This window comes from Molothrus aeneus, chromosome 12 (assembly GCF_037042795.1).
Source record: "Molothrus aeneus isolate 106 chromosome 12, BPBGC_Maene_1.0, whole genome shotgun sequence".
NCBI classification, from domain to species: Eukaryota; Metazoa; Chordata; class Aves; order Passeriformes; family Icteridae; genus Molothrus; species Molothrus aeneus.
Window position 1 is genome coordinate 20,150,145 of NC_089657.1, and position 21,752 is coordinate 20,171,896.

General features: G+C 41.9%; 1 protein-coding gene across 2 annotated transcripts; it reads left to right on the forward strand.

Annotated features, from left to right (window-relative positions):
* The first annotated feature begins 501 nt into the window (after nt 1–501).
* HDAC11 (histone deacetylase 11) lies at nt 502–21,334 on the forward strand. Of its 2 annotated transcripts, none has more exons than XM_066558268.1 (10): nt 502–565; nt 1,956–2,104; nt 4,147–4,247; nt 8,024–8,140; nt 10,162–10,204; nt 10,353–10,429; nt 11,655–11,717; nt 13,569–13,665; nt 16,381–16,559; nt 19,430–21,334. In XM_066558268.1, coding segments are annotated over exons 1-10 (1,071 nt in total). In that variant the 5' UTR covers nt 502–563; the 3' UTR covers nt 19,673–21,334. The 2 variants fall into 2 exon arrangements, with proteins under 2 accessions (XP_066414365.1, XP_066414366.1); XM_066558269.1 differs by lacking the exon at nt 502–565 and adding an exon at nt 946–1,358.
* Nucleotides 21,335–21,752: the final 418 nt, after the last annotated feature.

Here is a 21,752-nt window from a genome sequence, read left to right on the forward strand (position 1 = left end):
CTTGTTGTAAATATTCAAGCAGGATTAATTAACAATGCTTAGAAATGGGGGTTTGACTTGAACCTCTTTTCTTGTGTGCCTGAATTCAGTGATGTTGTCCCTGGGGTGAATCCTGACCAGTCAAAAGCACCAACAGTTCCGCTGCTGTTAGACAGGATCGCTATTTCACCTTTGCTTTCCTCATTTTGCTGTAGACCCACTAGGACTTATTGGTACGAACTGTTAATTTTATTGTACAGCGAGGATCCTGTCTTCCCATCCAAAGACACCGTTAGTATGGAATCGCCTTGAGGCCCTTGACGCTGCGTTTATGTAACCCCCCAACATCAGACCAGCGTTTTGTCCTGCGACCTCCCAGTTCCCTTGACAAGGGCTCTCTGGGGCTGTATTACACCGCCCATGGCGCACAGCCCGTCCATCCCAGGTACAAGCCGGTGTCAGCGCACTTCGGCACGGCCGGGCCCGCGGGCCCGCTACCGGCCCCGCCCGCGCTGCCGTGCGCCCGCCCCGCGCCGGGCGGAGCCGGGGCCGGCCCTTCCCTGCGCGGCCCGGCGGAGGCGGGGATGTGAGTACGGGCACGGGGGACGGCAGCGGGGCACGGGGACCGGGACGGGGGACAGCGGCGGGAGGGCCCGGCCTGCACTATCCGGCCTGGGGGCCGCGGAGCCGCAGGGCCGGGCTGGGACTGCGACAGCGCCCGGAGCCCCCGCGGGCCCGGCCTGACACGGCCCGGCCCAGCCCCGCCCCGCCCCGGCGGGAGGAGTCCCGCTGGGAACGAGGTGTCCTTTCCTTCTGGGAATGGGGAGCCTTGCTGGGAACGGGGTGTTCCTCCGCCAGCACGCCGGGCTCCGCAGAAATGCCCCTGTTCGCAGCCCCCACGGGGCCGAGGCTCCAGGCCCCGCTGTCGGAGCCGGGGCTGTCCCAGCCCGCCTCGTACCGCGGGGAGGCCGAGGGAAGGGCTGGGCAGCCCTGGCTCCCAGCGTGGGCGGTGTGTAGGCACCGGGCTGCGGGTTCTGGGGAGAAGCCTCCATTGTCCTCGTGTTTCCTTTGGTTTGCTTCTCTCAGGGTTTTGAAAGGGTATTTTTGAGCATGTTCAGGCTGGAAATAAGGGTGTTTCTGTTTGTATTGTTCACCTGACAAAAGACCCTTGTGTCTTGCACAGTATGTTGCATAGCCTTTTCCAGACTTTACATTTCGGGGAGCAGGAGAGGTCTCGGCATGACTCAGTGAGGTGGCGTTTGGGGCACAGAAGGCAACCAGCAGGTGGTGGAATAGGCTAAGTGTGAACACAGAATCCCATCTCAGCCTTGGTTTGACCTGCTGACCCACGTGTGCACACAGGCGTCCACAAACAATTGGTGTGTGTCTTTGTAAACACAGAGCATTTAATAAACGTTGCTGGGTTTGTGAGTGGCTTGTGAAGGAGGGCTGTGAGCTGGCTCTGCTGTGTTTCCTGATGATGGGAAAATACAATGATTTGGAGGGGGAGGCTAAGGCAAGTATTGGTTAAGGGTTACAGGTGTGACATCTGGAGTTAAGAGCATGTCCCTGGTTCTTTGCTCTGCAAATAAAAACCTAAGGCTTACTAGTTTGCTCAGATGGTCACAAAATAGTCTGTTGCTTTCTAGGAAAGGAGCATAGAAATCTTTCCAAGCTTCTGTTGTTAGAAGTGTCATGGTTTGTGTTTTGATACAGAATTTAAAATAGGAGTCTAGTCATGCAGGTAATGAAGGTTGTGTTGTCTGCAAACTGGGTGCACCTTTGAAGGTAGAGGTGCTGATCGACACGCCTGGAAAGACAAGGGGAGAGAACCAAATGTTTCAATTTTTCTGTTGGAAGTAACCATGTTTAAGAATTGTAAAGTTGGTATTAGGACTAATTTGTAATTTGGGCCTCCAGTGTAAAAGTGGTCAGTGTGTTTTGAAGTGGTGACTGGTGTGTGTTTGCTTGCCAAGGCCTCACAGGACAGAGCTGTACGAGGACCCCCCTCTGGGATGCTGGCCCATTGTGTACTCCCCCGACTACAACATCACCTTCATGGGACTGGAGAAGCTGCACCCCTTTGATGCAGGGAAATGGGGGAAAATCATCAATTTCTTGAAAGGTAAAAACATAGCAGAAGGTGTCTCTTAAACCAACATTTGCATAAAACCTAAAGAAAATTACATGGTTAGTACAGGCTTGTGTTGGGCTTACCAGACCTGAATTGCAGTGTGCAAGGCTTCCTATAGCCTTGTGCTTCCCTGCCTTTACACCTGGTGCAGCAGGAGCTGGGGCATTCCTGTGGCTGGTGAAACACAAAGTGGTAATGATGGTTTGCTGTAGTTACTCAGCCTGGACTGCACACAGGGCTCCTCAGGCTGAGGGAGAAGTGCAGCTGTAGCACTTTAGTCCATTCTTTAGCCGCCTCATCCTATTGCTCTGATGATGTTTGGAAAGAGCTTTGAGGCCCCTCTAGTACAGGCAGAGCTTCTTATGATGCTTGTAATTATTGCTGTTTAAACCATTTGTGGGATACAGGTAGAAATGCTTTAAGGGGATGCAAATGTAAGAACCAGGGGCAGGATCAGGGCCTGTGAAATCTTGACATTTCTTCATTTAAAGTACAAACTTGCTCATCAGGAGTAAAAACCAAAAACAACAACAACAACAAAAAAAAGGCTTTTTCTCTTGCCAACTCAAAGGCTGTTGGCTGTCCCAAAGCTAGGCCTCTTCTCTTTATGTGGTCCTAATGACTCCTTCAGCTGATGATCCTTGGCAGTTCAGGATTGTCCTTCCCACTGCAGGCTGACTTGTATCCTTTTAACTGAAGTCAAACAATTTTAACACTCTAATAAACTTACTAGATGAGTTTTGGCTTTTTTCTCTACCAACCTTAAATAATTTAGTGTTGAGTTCCACAAGAGTTCTCTTAGTTAATCAGAACTTCTGCCTTTCTGTTTCTTCTGTGTAAAGCCTTTTCCTCCAGCTCTTTTTCTGTGACATGCCTATTCTCAAATGTCCCAGGCTTTCACAGAAAATTAGTTTTCCCAATTGTTTTACTGTCTGTTGAAAGGAGGAAGAAGGCCCAGGATGCCCCAGAGCCCTTGGTTTGCTGTAGCTGTGTAGCAATTCCTGGCAACAGCTGACCACCTCCCCTGTGCCTTATCACTGAGCAGATCAGCAGTGAGCATCTTTCCTGAGCCCCTTCCTCCTGGAGGAGGAAGCTGGCAGCAGTTTGGCTCCGTTTGACACCAGTGCATGAATGAATTGTTCCTCCAGCCTCAGTCAGGAGAAACAGAAGCTTGCCAAAACAAATGTTGTCGCAGGTGCTGTTCTTGTATAACACTTCAGAGCAAAATCTCTCGCTTTTTGGAGTTGTTTTTTTCTCCTCCAAGTATAAAATTAAAGAAGAGGTACAGTCTTGGGAGGCTACAGCTGTGCAGCAATTAAATATCAAAATTTGCCTGGGAAGATCGGCAGGATTCCTTATAATTGTTGTTTGTAGTGATCATATGCACTCATTCTGAATTCTTGGAGTAACTTGCTCTTATAAAACAAAGTTTTAAAATAATCTTTTGGTCTCTAAGGGAAAGAATATCTGCTCTTTGTTTTTTCTTGAAATTAGATTGAGGGGGGGTGATATAAATATCCTAATTAAGCTTGTTTGCTTTCATGAACATCCAAGCCATTACTTTGTTTTGAATTTTGATTTATTACTTTATTCTTCTGTGATTTTGGGGATTAAATCCTAGTATAAACTGTGGGATTTCTTAAAGCATGTTAAAATAATGGTGGCTATTTGATGGTACCAGGATCAAGATTCCCCCAGTACACCAAGCCCTAAACTGTGAGGAGTTGTGTGATTCCAGTGTGTGTTCGTCCTCTGTCATTACCTGTCTGTCCTTTCTGTTCAACTCCCCATGATCTTAGCACACTCTGAAAACTTCCTGTACACAATATTTCTCAAAAACACACTACCTGAACAGCTTGCATGTGACAGAGGGGGTGTATTTGGAAAACTTGCAAACTCTGAGCAACCTAAAGTCATTCCAGCAATAAACAGAGGAAGTTACCACACCAAGGTCAGAGCAGAGTGTTTGGAGGGGGTCATGGGGAGCTAAGCAGTGCTGTACAATGCCAATTTTTATTTCTCTCCTGTTGCAGAAGAAAAACTAATTGCAGATGACTTGATTGTGCAGGCACGGGAGGCGACTGATGAAGATCTCTTGGTTGTTCACACCAGGCGCTACCTTAATAAATTAAAGGTGCTGTACCTGCTCATGTTTTTCCAGCAAACTGTCCAGAGTGAGTGTCAAAGGCAGGGAATGTCTTGTACAGTTGTTTTAAATCAGCCTTACAGGTATAGAATGGTATCTGTGAGTCACCATGATTACATTGTTACTGAGATTACTGAAGGAAAACCACAGAAATATTGGGCAGTTCACACTACAGAGGCGTAAGTGAGGGGAAGGAGGGTCTACCATATGAAATAGGTGATCTGGAAAGATATTTCAGGGAAATTAAACATAGGCACAATTAGAATGTCTGAGATGTCAGTAATATTCTCGTCAGTTCCAGGGTTTTAGTGTTGAGCAGTGTAAGTTTTGTTGTACTCTGATAAAATACGGTTCTGCAATTGAAAATACAATAGAAAGCACTAACATGAGGGTACTTTGTTGGATGTTTTCTAATGCAGGGATTGCTTTATGGGGTTTGGGGTTATGTAATCTTGACAGAGCCTGTGTGTAGGGGTTCTGTGGTCAGTCTTTTGGGGGGAAGAACTCATTTCATAGTCAGACACTGCGTGTATCAGTGGAATATGGAGAGAGCTGAAAGATCAAGGTAAGGGCATAACCAAGCACATTATCTGTTGTGAAGGTTTCCAGAGCCAGCTCACACAGGACCACAGGGGGGATAAAGAACATTCCCTGTATATTTCTAAAGGAAACATGAGTTTGTTTAACTTCAGTGTAACTCTAAAGCATAAACATGTGAGATTTCTGGTTCTGAATCTTCCCAGTCATCTGTGGGTGGAATTGGGTAATAGATAAGTGCAGGTGACATTACTTTTACTTGGCAACTCTGCTTGGAGGGCAGAAAAGGGATTTGTAAGAAAAAAGAAATCTTCCATTTCATAATTCAGAAGAAGTTATTTTGAGTCACCCATGCCCTTCCACAGTGGAAGAGTCCTCAGATTGCTATTTCTGGAATGTTTTATTTTTCTGTATAAATGATCTGTTATTTGTGTGAACTTTTTCACTCTTAATGCTTTCCTGAGTTCTCTTATGCTTCTTCATTCTGTGCTATGAAGTTACATGCAATTTCATGCATCATTAGATTTGATATTATTGCAGTTATTCTGGATATTGAACTTTTAATTCCATAGAACCACCCACCTCTTTTTCCTGAATCACTTCTTTGAAGCAGGGTTTAATGTGCATAGCTCAGATTGGAATGCCATAATAATATTTTTAGTACCTATGGGATGGTTTCACTTGTAGAACTTGGGTCTTGTGGCCAAGACCAGCACTGTTGTGTGTGTCCAGATGGGATTAACTGGGTGTCTCCTCTCCCCCTATTCTTGAGAGAATATTTCCTGCAAGTGTAGGAACTGGAAGGTGTTGTAGTGGTTGCACCAGCAGATTCCTGCCAAGTAGCAAAGATAAAAGTGCTTAGTTGCAAAAGCAAAATAATGTCCTAGACATGAAAAAGCCCTGTGAAAGCTCTTTATTGCCTCATCCAAAGTCTACTGTGCTATTTTTCTTTTAAATCCAGACAAATAGGTATAAATGGTATAGTTTTACATTAAATTAGCTGGAAAGACCACAAAGTTGCTTGTCTTTTTCAGAATGCCCAGGTCTCCTAAAATAATGGATCACTTGAGTGTTCATTTAAAATCTGAACATGAATTTGCTAGGAAATTGCCTACACTTGCAAGAATAGGTGATGATTGGTGTCTTAGCAGCAGCTGAAAGGCCAGCTGAGCATTGGCAGAAGAGAACCAAAAAGGAAATTAGGTCTGTGTTAGCAGGAAGGGTCTCCCTGTTTCCCTGCTGAGTCCTCACAACAAAGTCTGGCCTTTTGAATTGAGGCAATTCCCCCTCAGTTATTCCTCTGAAGAATTTAGATCTCCAAGGTAATGACTGGACTGTGGGGAGTTGCTTGCAGTACTTTTCCACTTGCTGTCTTCTTCTAGTGTTATGTAAAATAATGAATTTCTTGCATGTCAGCATTCTGACCTTTGGGAAGGAGGTAGGCAATGAGGTTAGAGCCAGTTTCTGACTGTGCTTTTCCCTTTTTTTCATGAGAAGTTCTATGGTAACAAACGTGAGCAAACACTGAAATGCAAATGCTGAGGATAAAGCTGGTCTGGGAATTTGTTGTGGTGAATGCTGGAAAACAAAACCAGCACACTGAAGAAAAAAGCATAAAACATTCCACAGATTTTCAGTTACTAAGTGGAGAAGCATTTTCCTTCACCTGTAGCTGCCTTCTTGAACCCCCAGACTTTGCTCCCAGTTGGTGACTGCCCCCCTGTGCTGGGAATTACGAATCCCAGTTCAGGCCCAGGTGTGGGCACTGAGTGGCAGCAGGAATGGCCCCAGCTGTGAGCAGCGAGCCTGGGAGCCAAAACTCCCACCACACCTGGACTTCTCACCTCCACCTAAAAACCTGCAGCTGCATAATTGCTGGTTTGAGTCATGGTTGCTCCCACTTCTCTCTGTTGACATTAATCTTACTTTAAACTTTGTTAAAACTTTCTGTGTGATTATCGTTCACATTTGAGGTACAATTTATTTTTTATCCAAATGTGACCTTTTCATTTCCATTTTAGAACAACAGGATTGAGTATAGTTTTTAATAATGTGTTTGTTCAAAAGCTAAAATGTCTTGCAAAGGGGCTTTATCAAGATTGACTGTACTAAAAAATAATTAAAGCACCTTGTGATGGACAGCTGATAAGATGGTAACAGAATAATGTCTTGCAAATACAAAAGTAGAGAGATTTTGAAATTAGCTGTTGGTAAAATATAGTTAGGACTTAGGCACTGCATGAACAATGCCACCCCTTCACCCACCCAGTAGTACCTGGTAATTGAAATGTTGCTAACTGGCAAGTTATTTTGAGCATCAGAGGACCCTGAGATGGGGATGTGATTGCCTTTGGTTCAGATTGCCCACCTGTGCATGCTGCCAGCTGTGAGGAGCTCAGGAATGGGGCAGCCAGTGCCCTCAGTCTCCTTACAGTTCCTAATGCTGCAGAAAATAGGATCTGTTCAGACTCTTTGTACATGGTGGCAAGTCCTAATCCTCAGTCCCTCAGTGTGTCAGTACTGGTTGGACAGGTATATTCTTGCTTGTGACTTAGGCTTTGAAATATATTTAGCAGTGTTATCACTAGTAGCAGTGTTAGTGGAAGTTCTTTGAAGTAATCAATGTGTTTGCAAAAAAAAAAGCATTTGCATATTGCAAATATTTTGTGTTCTAACCTTGAAGACTTTTGAACAAATTGTTTCCTTGAAACATTTTCCAGAAGTGTTTAATATGCTAAATAAATTTTAATCAGTTCTCTATGCTAAAGTTTGTACTGTGTGTTCACTTAAGTGTTTGAACTTCTTAGTTCAGTTGTCTGTTTGTTTGTGTTTGCTTTCTCCTTGGTATATCCTTTTGATTCCACACAGGAATGGATATTTTAGGTTTGAACAATATATCAAGTGTAGCCGAAGGGCATTTTACAATTCTTCCTCCTAATTTGAAGGATATTATATTTTCTGAAATACTGCCTTCCTGAAAAATTGCTGATTTGATACATTTTGATACTAAAATCTGGAAAGTGATGATTCTCATAGTTAAAAACTTGAGGATGAACCTATTTAGAGGTCACTAATAAGAACTTGTGTGGTCACTTCCATCTAAAAATAGTAAAACTTTTCCTAAGGACCTGTGAGCACCTTTTCAATAAATAACAACTAATGAGAGAGCTGGGTGTCATCATCCAACCACAATACATTAATTGGAACTCTCTTTTTCCCCTTTGCAGTGGTCATTTGTTGTGGCTACAATCACAGAAATTCCACCAGTTGCCTTTCTTCCCAATTTCATTGTTCAGAGAAAAGTTCTGAAACCTCTACGAACCCAGACAGGAGGAACAATAATGGTAAGGAGCTCTTGATGCACTTTTATCATGTTTAAATTTGTTCATCAAACACTGTAAACGTGGGAGTTGTGGTGATTCTGTAACTGAGATTGTCAGCCTTGGACAGTGCTGCTGTGCCAGATACAGGAACAGGGTTTATTGCAGCTCCCAGAGGTCCAAGGTGAGTTAGGCTGGGAAATACAAAAGTTAAACCAACTTTTTTATAGGACTATTTAAGGATTTGAATTCTGAAAGAACCTGCTGGGCTCTGGATAAATCTTCTGATGTATTGGATTATGGTTATAGGCCAGGTAACAAAAGTGCTGCCTCCTCCAGAAGGCATGAACTGGCAAAAGCAGAGATGGGGAGGAGGAGGGAGAAAGAATTCCATGTAGTTCAAGGTGCTTAAAAATATTTGGTTGTCACTCAGAGCAGGTCCTGCTGAGCAGGGACCTGCAGAGTTTCCTGTCATTACAGCCATGCTGTCACTGCAAGATTGTCACAGGAATGAAGGCAGTGGTCTGAGAGAGGAACTTGGGAGGAGTTTAGAGCTTCCTGATGCTTTGCCTTGGATATTCTTGACAAGAGCTCAGTGTGTGTGAAGCCTCTTTTTGCTTGGTTCCAGCTAGGCAGTACTTTGCTCTGCTTTGCTTATGTTTTTCACTGTGCTTGTGCTATCTTTAACTCCCAGGTGTGTGTTCACCAGTTAGAAAAGTGCTCAGGTAGAGGAGGCACCTACCAGTGGTCTGGTTTTTCTCATGGCTTCTGAAACACAGATTCCACTCCTGGGCACTTTGGGATTCATCTTGAGGCCATGTGCTGTTATTTTTACCTTTTTTCTTTTTTTTTTTTTTTCATTATGGGGAAATAGGAATGTACTTTAAATGCAATTTTTATTCATCAGACAATAAAATTTGTACGGTACAAGTCAGAAGTGCAATTTTCTGCTATTCCTGATAGGCCTGTTTATTACAAAAATTCCTGTTGAGTTTCTCTACTTTTTAATGATATTTTAGCAATATGGGAAGATTGGGTTTTGGTGAGGAATCCCTAGGAAGTGTGATAAATTGCAGATAATGTGTTCTCCCTGGGACTTAATGGGTTTTATAGTTCAGAAACTGCAATCTTCCCCCAAGATCTAATTTGTGTAAGTTGACATGATCATAGCAGGATCATGTTTACCATGCCAGTAGTTGTCCTAGTACTGAATTAAAACCGCTCAAATGTAAATATTGGTTATAAAGATTTCATAACTGTCCAAACTTCATTTTGGATATGATGTGTAATTTTTTCTTTCCATGATTACAGACAAAAAATAATCAATTTTTAAATGTTTTCTCTCCCTGTTTTTTCTTTTGCTTGTAACTAGGAATATCTTAAAGTAATATTACTTTTAACAGACCAGTTAAGCAATGCTGCACTTAAATGCTTGTATGGCTTTTCCTGGCCAAACTAATCAGGATTTTCAGTTAAAATTCCATCATTTAAGCCTTGTGTATCTCTTTTCTGTCAATACTCTCCCCTCCCTGAATGTCACTTGAGTTCAAAGGAGAGATACAGGCATGGTTTTCTTGTACTGGATGGGAAAAGAGCAATAAGAATCTATACCCTGCATGTTCTGTCCTATAAGAAGTAGAAGTAGTACCAGGACACTTCACACTGGAGCACTTGTCTGCTCCCATCCCCAGCTGGAACTATGGTTTTCTATGTCTGTGTTCCAGGATTTTGAGCTTACATTCCTCTATCACTGCATGAACAGGAAGAACATCAGGAGCTTCTTTGTCATATTTTACTTTTCCCAGCACTGCACTTTCCCTTTTCCAGTTGCCAGAGGAGGAAACACAGATGAATAGCAAATACTCTTTCAGCTCCTGATGCTGAGGGTATTTTTGTTAAGGGTTGTACTCGGGGATCTGGTTTAGTGGCAAAAGATCTGAAAATTCCAAGGGCCTGTTGGAATGCCAGGAGTGATTTGGGGTGGAAGCAGAAATTAACTGTTGCCTCATTTGTTTATGGAATTCCAACTGTATTTTTTTTTTAAGGCAGGAAAGCTTGCTGTGGATAGAGGCTGGGCCATCAACGTGGGTGAGTACAAATTCGGTGATACCCTGAAGAGTGTATTAAGAGCATCTGAATGTTTTCATTTACATCTCTTTGCAAAGCTCATCGATGTTTTTAGTATCTGGCTTTTGTTTAGTTTGTAGCTTTTCATCCCTTCAACTTTTCTGTTCAGGGGGTGGTTTCCATCACTGCTCCAGTGACAAAGGGGGAGGATTTTGTGCATATGCTGACATCACGCTGGCCATCAAGGTAAGAACTGCTCTTAAACCACTGCCTTGTGCTGTTTCTGCAAATGGAGGAGAAATCCTTGTGAATTCCTAAGAACTAATTTACATCTTAATAGGAGAAAATGAAGCTATTTCCAGATGGGCAGAAATGGGGATATGGAGAGTTGCAAAGTGGAAGGGAAGAGTTTCAGGGGTCAGAATTATCAATGTAAATAGGCATCACTGTAATTGCATTGATAATGTTGTCTTGCAAAAACCACTCCAAATCAAACCAGATGGATTTCTAATATCCTCAGTGATAATTCTCCTGGCCTTGCAGGTGAACCTGAGCATTCCACATTGATTTCAGTGGTGACGGTCAAGACAAATGCAGAGACAAAAATCCCCTTTCTGAATCACACTGCACTGTACGGGGCTCAGACTGGTTCAGATTCATGAATAAAAATGTGAATGACTCCAAAATAGTCACCAAATGGGAATGAATGCATTTGGTATTTAGCTGTTGAATGACTGAAGTAAGAGCCTTCTGCAATTAGGGCTTATTTTTATCAAATGAGCTATGGTATATTTGTATACTAGAATATTTATAAAGTATCAGTAATAATCAAACACTAAAGAGCTCTAATGATTGCAGCACCCCATGTGACATAACATCCTAATTTCTGTACATGGCAATTTGCAGAAAAGTCATCCATAGTGGTTTTTTTTCACCTACCATTAAAACACAGATTGAGAAATTATAGTGGGTGACAGTTTGTACAAAATCTTTGGGTTTTACTATGTCTATATTAAAGATGGTAACTTAGCAGCAAAGTTAAGACTCAAAGAAGTAAAAGCCATTTTTTTCTTCCCAGACAGAATAAGAAATTAATTCTGTCACTAAAAGTGGCTCTAAGGCACACAGTCCTTACAGCAGCTTTTCCTAAACACTGAATTTTAGGCTGTTGCAGTTGGATGCTGTCACCATCAGCTCTGTGATCCCTCAGTGGGCCTGGCCTCCTCCTTTTATCTGGTGGAAATGTATAGGGTTTTCATTTTAACAAAAATTACCTTTTAAGTCTAATAATGAGATGTTCACATTAAATGTGTGAGAATCATGCCTCAATTTATTTGGTGACTGAAACAAATAGATGTGCCCAACATTCAAATTCCAACAGTCATGCACTGTGCAATCTTAGAGCTTCCAGTTCAATCTGTCGCCTAACTTCATAAATTTTTCCATGTTTTTTTCTTGCTTATATATCCAGTTCTTATTTGAGAGAGTACAAGGAGTGTCTAGAGCCACAATTATTGATCTGGATGCCCATCAGGTGAGTAGTTTACCTGTATTCGGTGCTGTGGATGTTTTGCTTAAAATAAAAGTGTGTGATAAATACATTTTTTTAATACAAACATAAAATCACAGAATACAAAGTTAATCAGAGATAATGAAAAACTGTGAAGAGTTGATTCTTCAGTTATTTTATGCCCCAAAAGGCTCTTATGCCATTTTAATAAAATTAACCTGAGTTGCAGCTCCATCATGTGGCTGCATGAAAAACCTTGCTGCGTTGCACTCCTGTGAGAAACAAGGATCTCTCCAGACACAATCCCAGCTGGTTCCCAATGCCTGGTCACTGCAGCAGCCTCTGCAGGGGAGGGATTTGACCTTCAGTGGTTTAATTTTAAGCCTAGCTTCAAGCTAATGAAGTAAAGGATCCGTCCCTCTTCACCTGGTGGAGTGATTTACTGTGGTACTGAGATCAAATCTCAGCTTTGGTGGGATTTGCAAAATAAATCCCAAGGGGCCAGAGATGGTATTTTTAGAAAGGCAGTTAATGCACCAAAGTGATGTCCAACCTGAGGCATTTCAGGTGATTTATTATGTCTAAAGAAACCATTTTTACACAGTTCTGTGGCACTGAGGAAGCCTAATGGCTGCAAGTTTTTAATCTTGTCTCATTTCTCTTATGTGTCCTAAAATCGCCATGATAACAGGACACAGATGGTGCAGCAGAAAGATGTTTGGTGTTCATGGTTCTCTTCAGCCTCTCTGCCAGGCTGTGGATTTGTTTTGTGCTATGTGGGGGTGGTTTGGTTTTGAAAAACTCTTGAAATATATTTTGGTTTTCAGATGTGCTGGTAGTCTCAGTGTGCACATTAAAACACCTGTTGTTTCCTTTCTTTGGGGAATGAGAGGTATCTGAAGTAGCTCAGCAGATCCTGTTTAAGGATGCAGATACTCTCATCTTGTGACTGTTCCAATTCTTAGTGCAGTGCTGAGTTTCACCTCTCATAAGGAAATGGTTCCCCCATATTCCTAGACTTTCATATTCCTAGGCTTGTGTGCATGAACTGTTCATTTGTGGACCAAAGATGCTGAAGAAATAAATAGAGTTGCCATTTGTCAGCATGAGAACTGAATTACAGCAGCTGTATCTATGGAAATGTCTGTTTCTGTACTTTAAGTGAAATTCTAGGGAGAGGGGCTGTGGTCCTTTATAATACACTGATTTAAATAAAATTATCTTAGGGATTGCTGTGGTAAAATGATTTATATATTAATGAAAATAAGTGAGAGCCAAAAGAATAGTATTTAAATTCAGAAATGGGGAGGGGGGACTATTCCAAACCTGAGTTTTCTCTCGAGCATCCCTCTTCACACACAGTACAGTACTGTTGGGTTGTTATTGTTTGTAATTTTTCCAGGGAATGCTTACCTCACCAAGGCTTGAGTTATCAGGAGAGCTGTAGTCTGCTTTATTTATTCATTAATTCTTACATAAGAATACTCAGTATTCCTGCAGCAGTTGAAAGTGACTTTTTCTTGCACATTTGGAAGATGAGAGATCTGTTTGGTGGTCACAGTTGCTTTTGTTATGCTCTTGAGGACAATTAGCTTCTGATTTTTGCTTATTTTTCTTACATGTGTAATGAGATCCATGCAAATTACCTTCAGAGAGACAAGGATTTTATTTGTGGTAATACCTGCAGTCTTCAGACTGATCCCATCAAGCCCTCCAAAACTGCACACCTCAAAATAATCTCCAGGACTATAAATAAGAGAATGACACAGGAGTTATGAATATTAGAACCTCTGTAGTGTTAATAACTCTAGAATTCACAGTGTATTTAATTCTGTGTTGCCATGCTAGGAATAGCTAACTGTAAATTTCCTGCAGGGAAATGGCCATGAGAGAGACTTTATGGATGATCCTCGGGTTTATATTATGGATGCATACAATAGATATATTTACCCAGGGGATGGTTTTGCTAAACGTGAGTATAACTGAAATTCATCTTCCCAAATGTTCCAGACCTACTGTGTTGTTACCTAACTTCTTTATTTACTGCGAAGCTTCCTTGCAACACTGTTACCTAGATTTCTTTTTTTATTATTATTATTTTTAATTTCACATCATTTTCACTGCTCACTGTGATGTATCATAATAGTGTTCTGCTGTAGTGTTTTCCCTCACTTCAGGAATGACATTTTGGAGTGCAGGGTGTGGGGAGGTGTCAGTGGATGTTACTAGCAATCCATTCCAGAGCTTGGAGCAGCAAGCTGAATAATCCTTTCATTTGAAGAGAGTTGTTAGAACTTCATCTTTCTCTTATATTACATTTATGAGAGGATTAGCTGATAGTGAGTAAAAAGGTTTCATGTTCTTTTGAGAGTGAAGTTATAACATATTCAGGTGTTGCCTTGCCAGTAGAATTTGTTAGATAAGCACGAAGGAAACAATCTGCATCTGAACATAGCACAAGGTGGGAAGCAAAGCAAGTCCTGGAACAGAACCATAGAATTTAAAGCTGGAAAGTTCTTTTGAGGTTGAGTCTAACCATGCCTCCAGCACTGCCACCCGTGACCAGTGTCCCTAAATGCCACATCCATGCTGTTAATATGGGGACTTCCCCCTTCCCTGTCATCCCCACGTTAAGAGCTGGTGCTTGATTTGGTTTAGTTGTGGTTTGTTTATCCCTGCTGTGTTGTGTCTGTTGTGTCTTGTGGCCTGCCACAATTAATTACTGGGGCTTTGATAATGGTTAAATTGGAATGCAAAAGCCCCATGTTTATTTGGTCTTTGATTCTGTTACACTGTCATTTACTACAAGCTCAATTTGTTCACTGAGTCAGGGGTTGCTGGGGGAGTTGTTCTGCTGTTGGATTCCTTCAGTGATGCTGTTGTTCTGAAAAACCTACTTCATTTGGATTCTTGACAAGAGTTAGGTGCAGTGCATTTCACTGTGTCTTTTGACTAGTAAAGATACTAAGAATTGTACTACTTCAAGGTTTTAAACTAAAACGTTACCATTTAAAGCACACCATGTCTGGAGGCAGACAAATGGCAAGCAAATATGGGGGGGTTTTCCCCCAAGAAAAGCATCCTTTTATTCATGTATCACATTGCAGCATTTGAACAGATGGATTAAGACCAAAACAGAGTCAGTCCTTGTTAGCAAGTCAGAAGCACTGAGCTGCAGTACCACACTGAATTCCAGCATTCCTTTTCTGCAGATGAAGGATGAGGTGCACAGGGCTGGGCCAGAGCCAGTGAATATGTAGCTCCTTACACTTTGCATAAGAATGTCTAAATAGGATTTTTGTGGCCAGGTCCCTTAAACCCTTTCCAATAGGTGACCAGGCAGAGATGGGATCACAGAGGGAATCTCCTTGCAGAGGGGCAGAGGCTTGAACACGAGATTTTGAATCCTTAGGGTAAACTCCAGTTGATCACGGTCTCCTTGCACTTCCTGCCTGTTTCTTCCAGGTTTTATTGCAGGAACCTCTTCAACACATTTTTTGCCCCATGGGCTTCAGTAGGGAGGGGAGAAAAGGGAGCAGCTCAGCTTGCCAATGTTAAGGCACAAGCATATTGAGTCCCTGGCAAAGCACTGTGGAATTACACAGGCTTAGGAGGAGAAGGAGGGATGAGGAATAGCACTGGTTCACTGAAGAGTAAGCAGGAAAGGCTGAAACTCTGAGAAACCATAAAGAAGCAAAAATCTTTGAAACTAATGTTGATGCAATATAAAATAAGAGGATGAAAAAGAAAAGCTTCACTGATGCTGAACAAAAACGAAAAGCAGAACAAAAGGCAGCAATCACAAGAGGAGTTGTCATTCTGTGTTGAGGACATTCTTGCACACTTGGTGGGGGCTGAATCCATATTTAAGATGTAAGACTCCACATCATTTAGTGTGAGGAAGAAGTCATGCCTTGGAACAGCTCTGGCATGGCTTTGATTAATTCAGTCACACATCCCTCCATAAAAACACCCAAAATTCAGCTGCATAACCTTGGGTTTCTTTCCTTTACCTTCTCAGCCTTCATTTTCTACTTCTATTGCTTTATTAGAAGCATTAGAAATAATTTGATTTGAATTAAGAATTGACATTTGCTCTTCTGGTAGGATTACAGGGTAAGAACATTAAATTGAAAATGCTTGGGGCAAAGCTGAATCTTGTTATACATTCATAAAGCAGTTCACATAAATTCATGATCCCTTGCTGTGAAGTTTTGAGTGTTGTGATAAAAATAAAACATCTTCATAATTTCTCAGTGATATTTATCTTGTTTTTCCCCCAGCTGTTTCCTCTGCAATAGCAGTTCAGTGTTTTCTTTGCCTTACGCCTTATTTAAGTTACTTTTAAGTTAATAATTTTCTTTATGATTTCTCTGCTGATTGGTAACTGGACTTGCAGATCAGCTGGTTTTCAATAACATTTTCCATTTGCATCTCAGATTATATTTTTTTGTCCTGCATCTAATTTTCTCTCTTCAATGGAATTTTTTCAAGGTCATTGTGCTTTACATTTGCTGAGAAAACAAGCAGTTGAATAGTTTTCTTTAATTCATGTTTCTGTGAAAATGCAATGTATTGAGAGAGCTTCCAGAAATGTAATTTTTTTTGGCCTGCTTACCTAAATTGTGCATTTTCTTTCAAAGCAATGCTTTGTTTATTGAGCAGTGCTTGCTTTGCTGTCCCTCAGGTGCCATAAAACGCAAGGTGGAACTGGAGTGGGGCACAGAGGACACTGAGTACCTGCAGAAGGTGCAGACCCACGTGGAGGGAGCCCTGAATGAATTCAAGCCTGACATCATTGTTTACAATGCTGGCACTGACATTCTGGATGGGGATCCCCTGGGAGGCCTGGCCATTTCCCCCCAGGTGTGTGAGCCTGCAGCAGCACTGCCCTGTCACAGACACACATCCCCCTTGCCCTTCACCCTTCTCTTCCTTCTTCCCTCTCCTCACTCTGTATATTTTTGTTCTTCTGGTGCCTGTTCCAGTGCCATTCATCTTCTCTCTAAAATACACTGATTGCCAACACCCAAACAGTAACCAGAGAGATACATATATTTTCACACTTCACCTGACTTCTATTTTCCCTGCTTGGTTTGTTCTTTCTTTGGTTCTTTTTTCCCCTTACATGACCCATTTTGCAATGTATTTCTTTTGTCACCTGCCCCCAGTGTGTATCTTACACCTAATTTCTTTTGTAGCACTCCCAGCTGTTTTAACCTATCCTCATGGTTATAACAATTTTGTGCAGCCTGGCTGTGTATTCATAGCAAATGAAGTTACTTTCCTTTTCTTGGTTTTTTTCTTCAGATACCATCTTTTTCTTTAGATACCATTTACTTTCCCCAGTTTGCTACCAGACTCAAATTTTGGTTTATTCTGTAAAGTTTCATAGAAGTCTTCACCTTTCTGCTTTTCTTAAAATAAGCAAAAATTTACAGTCCTCTGATTTCCTTCATGGGTTTTTGTGATTCCTTCTCTTGACAGTTCCTCTGTGCTCTCTCTCTCCTGTTTCACATTTAGGTCTCTTTAATGACCACCAGATCAATACAGAAAAGTGCCTGTTTGATCTGTGAGCTCTCAGATTCCCCTCTTTGAGCCACCACTTGGTCTGTTCAGTTTTAATTCTGTTCCGTTCTCTTGCACGAAGGAAGAGCTGAGGGGCTTGGACTTGGCTGGGGCCTTGGAGAGGAGATGGCCTGAGGTGTGAGGTGGGGTTTGGTGAAGCAGAGCCCTCTGGAGAGCAGTGGCAACCAAGGGAAGTGACAGCTTGGTCACAGGGAGATACTTTGGATTTGCCTCTTAAAAAACCCTCAAATTTCTGCACTTTGATTAGGAGCAGTGTTCACTGCCAAGAAAAAGGAGTTGCTGTAGCTTCCTGGGTTCTGTGCAGACACAGGATGTGAGGCTGGGGGAAGAAAGGTGAAGCAGCTTCCCTGGCCACGAGGAGGGGTGAAAGGAATTCTCTGCACACTGGAGGGAGCTCAAGCCTTTACTGTCTGCTCTGAGGGCAGAGTTCTTGTCTCTGGTGTGCAGACTTGAAATCCCAGTGCTGGAAAGGCACCATGCCTGCACAGTCCCTCTCTTCAAAGGTCCTTAGTGCAGGCTCCACTTCTGCTCCTGAAGATGTCATTTGTATTTTAAGTTTCTGCTGCAGTGTTAGTTGTGCCCAGAATGGGGCTCTCAGAGTGCTCTGAGTGATGGTTTCCTGGTTCATGAGGCTGTAAAAAAGGCTGTGGTGCATCAGCTGAGTGCTCTTCCCTTTGTTTGGAAGTGGGAGCTGTGCCAGGCTGTTGTTCTCCACAGAAATGTGGGAATAAGCCCATGTTTTCCCCTCAGCTCCTGCAGACTCCCTGGAGCTGCTGGAGCAGTGAGGCTCCTGAGAGCAGGGGTTGCTTCCAGTTCTGGTGTGGGATAATAGTGATGCATCCTCTGCTGGGTCCCCAGGGCCCTGCAGCTCCTTCTGTAATTCTGTTGCTTCCTTTAAGGATCTGTTTCTAATAGAATTCTTCAGTTTCCTTTGTCTTACTGTTCATTTGTTATTCCTGGTTCTTTCCCAGGGCTGTGTCAGACCGTGCAGTGAACAATATTCTTGGATGGTTTTACAAGATACTTTTTTTTTTTTGCTACATTTGTGTTTTATTCTTTCCCTTTACCATCTGTTTGTGGTCTAATTAATGGCAGGGTGCTATTTCCTGATGTTCTTCCATTCTTCCTGTAACCAGCCTGGGCAGTGCATGTTCATTTTGAAACACTTCTGCTGCTGCTTCTTGGATTTTTGCATTTGATTGCATTGTGATGCCTTTTCCCTTCACCAGCTTTGCAGTTATTTAAGTTTCGAGCTGTCCATTGTAAGCTGTTGTCAGATGTGTTGCTTTTTTTTTTTTTTTTTGAGGAGTTCTAATGAATTGCATGTATCTGGAACTCTGCTTTTACAAAAGTAGATTTTTAATTCTGTTCTCACTCATTCCTGAAGTATTTTTGACTCTCATGTGCTTATTTGAAACCCAGAAGACTCACACTCTGCTCTTGCCTGGGTTCAATGACAGTCCACCACCTCTTGGTCAGCAATCTTTGCTATTTTTCAATTCCATACCCTTCTCTTAGTAAGAATACAAAGAATTTTTTTCTTTTTATGGACTTACCATTGCTTACATTCTGCAACTTCCCCTTCAGCCATAGATTCTTGTAGCATTAACCACAGGCTCTAATTGCAAACATTGGGACTTAAGATTCAGCCAGTGATTGTGAATGTGTAAAACTTGATTTGAATTTTGGGCTTTTCTGTAAGATTGTGATATTTTGATCAAGTTACTAAACTTTTGACAGATGGTGCTGTGCAAGTTGAGCACAAACTAAAGCATTGTGAATTCAGAGAGTGTTTCCTAGTCTCAATTCCTCACCTGGGAAATAGATGTAAAATTTGCAATCAGTTTAGGCTTTATGGCCTTTGAGTCGGAATTCTTGTAGGAATTTGTACTAAAAAATTTTATCTGCTGTGTCCTCTAAAACAAGCCAAGGATATTTGATTTGCTGGGGGTTTTGGGGGGATGTGATTGTTTATTTTTACTGATTAGGCATGCAAACCAGCTAACAGGACTGAATTTTTAATTGTTACTGTGAACTGTAAGGCTTAAACACTTAGCAAGCATCCAATACTCTAAATCCATAAACCACAGGTTAGAACTGAAGCAGCTCGTTGCTCTCACTTATTTTTCCCTGTGGTGACCTTGCAGGGCATTGTGAAGAGGGACGAGGTGGTGTTCAGGGCTGCCAGGAGCCGCGGGGTGCCCGTGCTGATGGTGACATCCGGCGGGTACCAGAAGAGGACGGCGCGCATCATCGCCGACTCCATCCTCAACCTGCACAGCCTGGGGCTCCTGGGCAGGCAGCAGCCAGCCTGTGCTCTTGGCAGTCCCAGCCTGGATCAGATGGTCAGAGACTCTGCCAAGGACTTCAGCAACTTGTCACTGCAGTGACAGGTCACTGAATGTTGGTCACAAAACCCAGAGGCAATACAGAGTAACTCTGTCTAACTGCTGAATTTATCTTGAGCTAAGGCAACACATCCTTTTAAACTAATGGAGATATGCACTCAAGGGTACTGTCTTTGTGTCTAATGTTGCTGTAGAAAGCTTAATTTGCTTCTCTGATTAAAGAAGTGTGGGTGTGGGGTGGGGGGGTGGGTCTGTTATGTTGGATGAACTATGCAGTTGGTTTCCAAAGACTGTCCCAGACCTGTTTCAGATGGTGCAGCATGGTCTGAGGTGGGAGGAATATGGACTAAAGCTACTGTTTTGTGGGGTTTTTTAAATAGTGCGTTTTATTTATTGCTTTTTAAATTTAAATACTGTTATAAAACGAGTTCTGTGCAGACTTCAGCTGTCAGTTTAACACTAGAGGGAAGTGCAATACTGTAAAAGCCAGGGCAGTTTGTTTATGGCTTTGAAGCCATAGACCGTTAGAAGGAATGTTTGTAAATTCACTTTATTCCTGTTGTTGATAGTGACTTAAATCTTGCTCATAAACACCTTGTGAAATAGAATATGAAACACCTTTGGCTCCATGTGCAAATGAGCCATAAGGGCTCACCATTACCAGTCTGGTGTTCCAGATGAGCTCTGCATGTGACAGGCAGTAGTTCCCATGCACTGTAACTTACAGACAGAGAAACTACAGTCCAGTGAAAGCTGATCTAACAGTTCTCAGCAACTCTGCAAAAAAACTATGTAGAAATATAGGCTGTCTTATTATTGCCAGCTTGCCATGTATAAAACAGTGAGGAGTAGATTTAAATTATCTTTGCCCAACTAGCGCTGGGTTTTTCGCTTGCTCAGAGATCAATGGTACTTCTAGTTGCAGTCATAGTTGGTAAGCAAATCCTTCATTTTTCTTGTTCATTGAGGAATGCAGTGACATTCCTACATTGAGATAATGTGCTAACTTCATATGGAGCTTTTAGGAGGATTTGGGAACAAAATAATGTATTCAAAGCAAATTCAGGTGCACTACCTGGGAAGTTTGGCTTTGATCAGGTTGGTATATTTTGCATTAGGTACTGTTTGTACCAGTGGATTGTAAATGTACTACTAAACTGTATATTTTGCAAGAGCTTTTATAACTTTCACTGATTTGTACTACAGGTTTTATGTTGTGTTTAGGTTGGAGCTGTCCTGTGAGGGAGCACCAGGATTTTCCTTGTAGTACAGTTGTTGTGTAAGCTATTTAAGGAATGTTTAATTCTAATTCTAATACTTACCTCATTTAGTGTTTATGTTTAGATCATGGGGTTTGTCCATTGTAGGAATTGCACAACTGCTATAAATACCTGCTTTAAACCAGATCTGACCTATTGCACTAAGCTTGAGTTGCTACACTGGGATTAAAGAGCACTTTTAAAATTCTTACTAGAAGGACCATCAGAGTATGACTAATGTTGAGATTTATTTTTTCTATACTGTCTGACATTACTGAAAGATGTTGTTATTCTTTCATATAATTTTTATAAAATTCTAGATTACATTTCTATGAACTAAACCCCCATCATAGCACCATATGGTCTTTCCCCAAACATTTGCTGTCTGTGTTAACATGTTTCTATAATTTCCCCTCAGTGGAGATTAAAATTACGTTGAACAATGCTGACTGACTTCTTGTCACTTCACATGGATCTTAGCTGTCAAAAAGTTGGACTGGAGTAGTTTATTGAAAAGACAAGAAGATGTATTTTTCATATTTAAAATGTGTCTGAAACTACAGTGAGTCTCAAGGGTGAGAAGTACAAGGTTTGTCAACAGCTTCTCTGAGAGTTCAGTGGTGACTCCTTGAAGAGTGGTTGCAAGTTTTGTGTCCAAATACTTTTAAGATGTCATTATAAGGGATTAAAGTCACTTTCTAACTCCCAAGTTCTATTTCATTACCTACCTTGTAAGCCCTAATCCAAGTATTTCAGTATTAGAGGTGTTAACTGGTAACTGAGCTTCTGATAAGGCTGCAGTATCTTTTAGAGGCTTTTTATAAATCAGTGTCTTTTCAGAGAGTTTGCAGTAGAGCCTGCTG

Bases quoted from the DNA above. Each gene is read 5' to 3' on its own strand.
- HDAC11 (XM_066558268.1), top strand. The intron at 2,105-4,146 runs GTAAAAACATAG...CTCCTGTTGCAG, and splicing joins AATCATCAATTTCTTGAAAG to AAGAAAAACTAATTGCAGAT. The intron at 10,205-10,352 runs GTGAGTACAAAT...TTTTCTGTTCAG, and splicing joins AGGCTGGGCCATCAACGTGG to GGGGTGGTTTCCATCACTGC.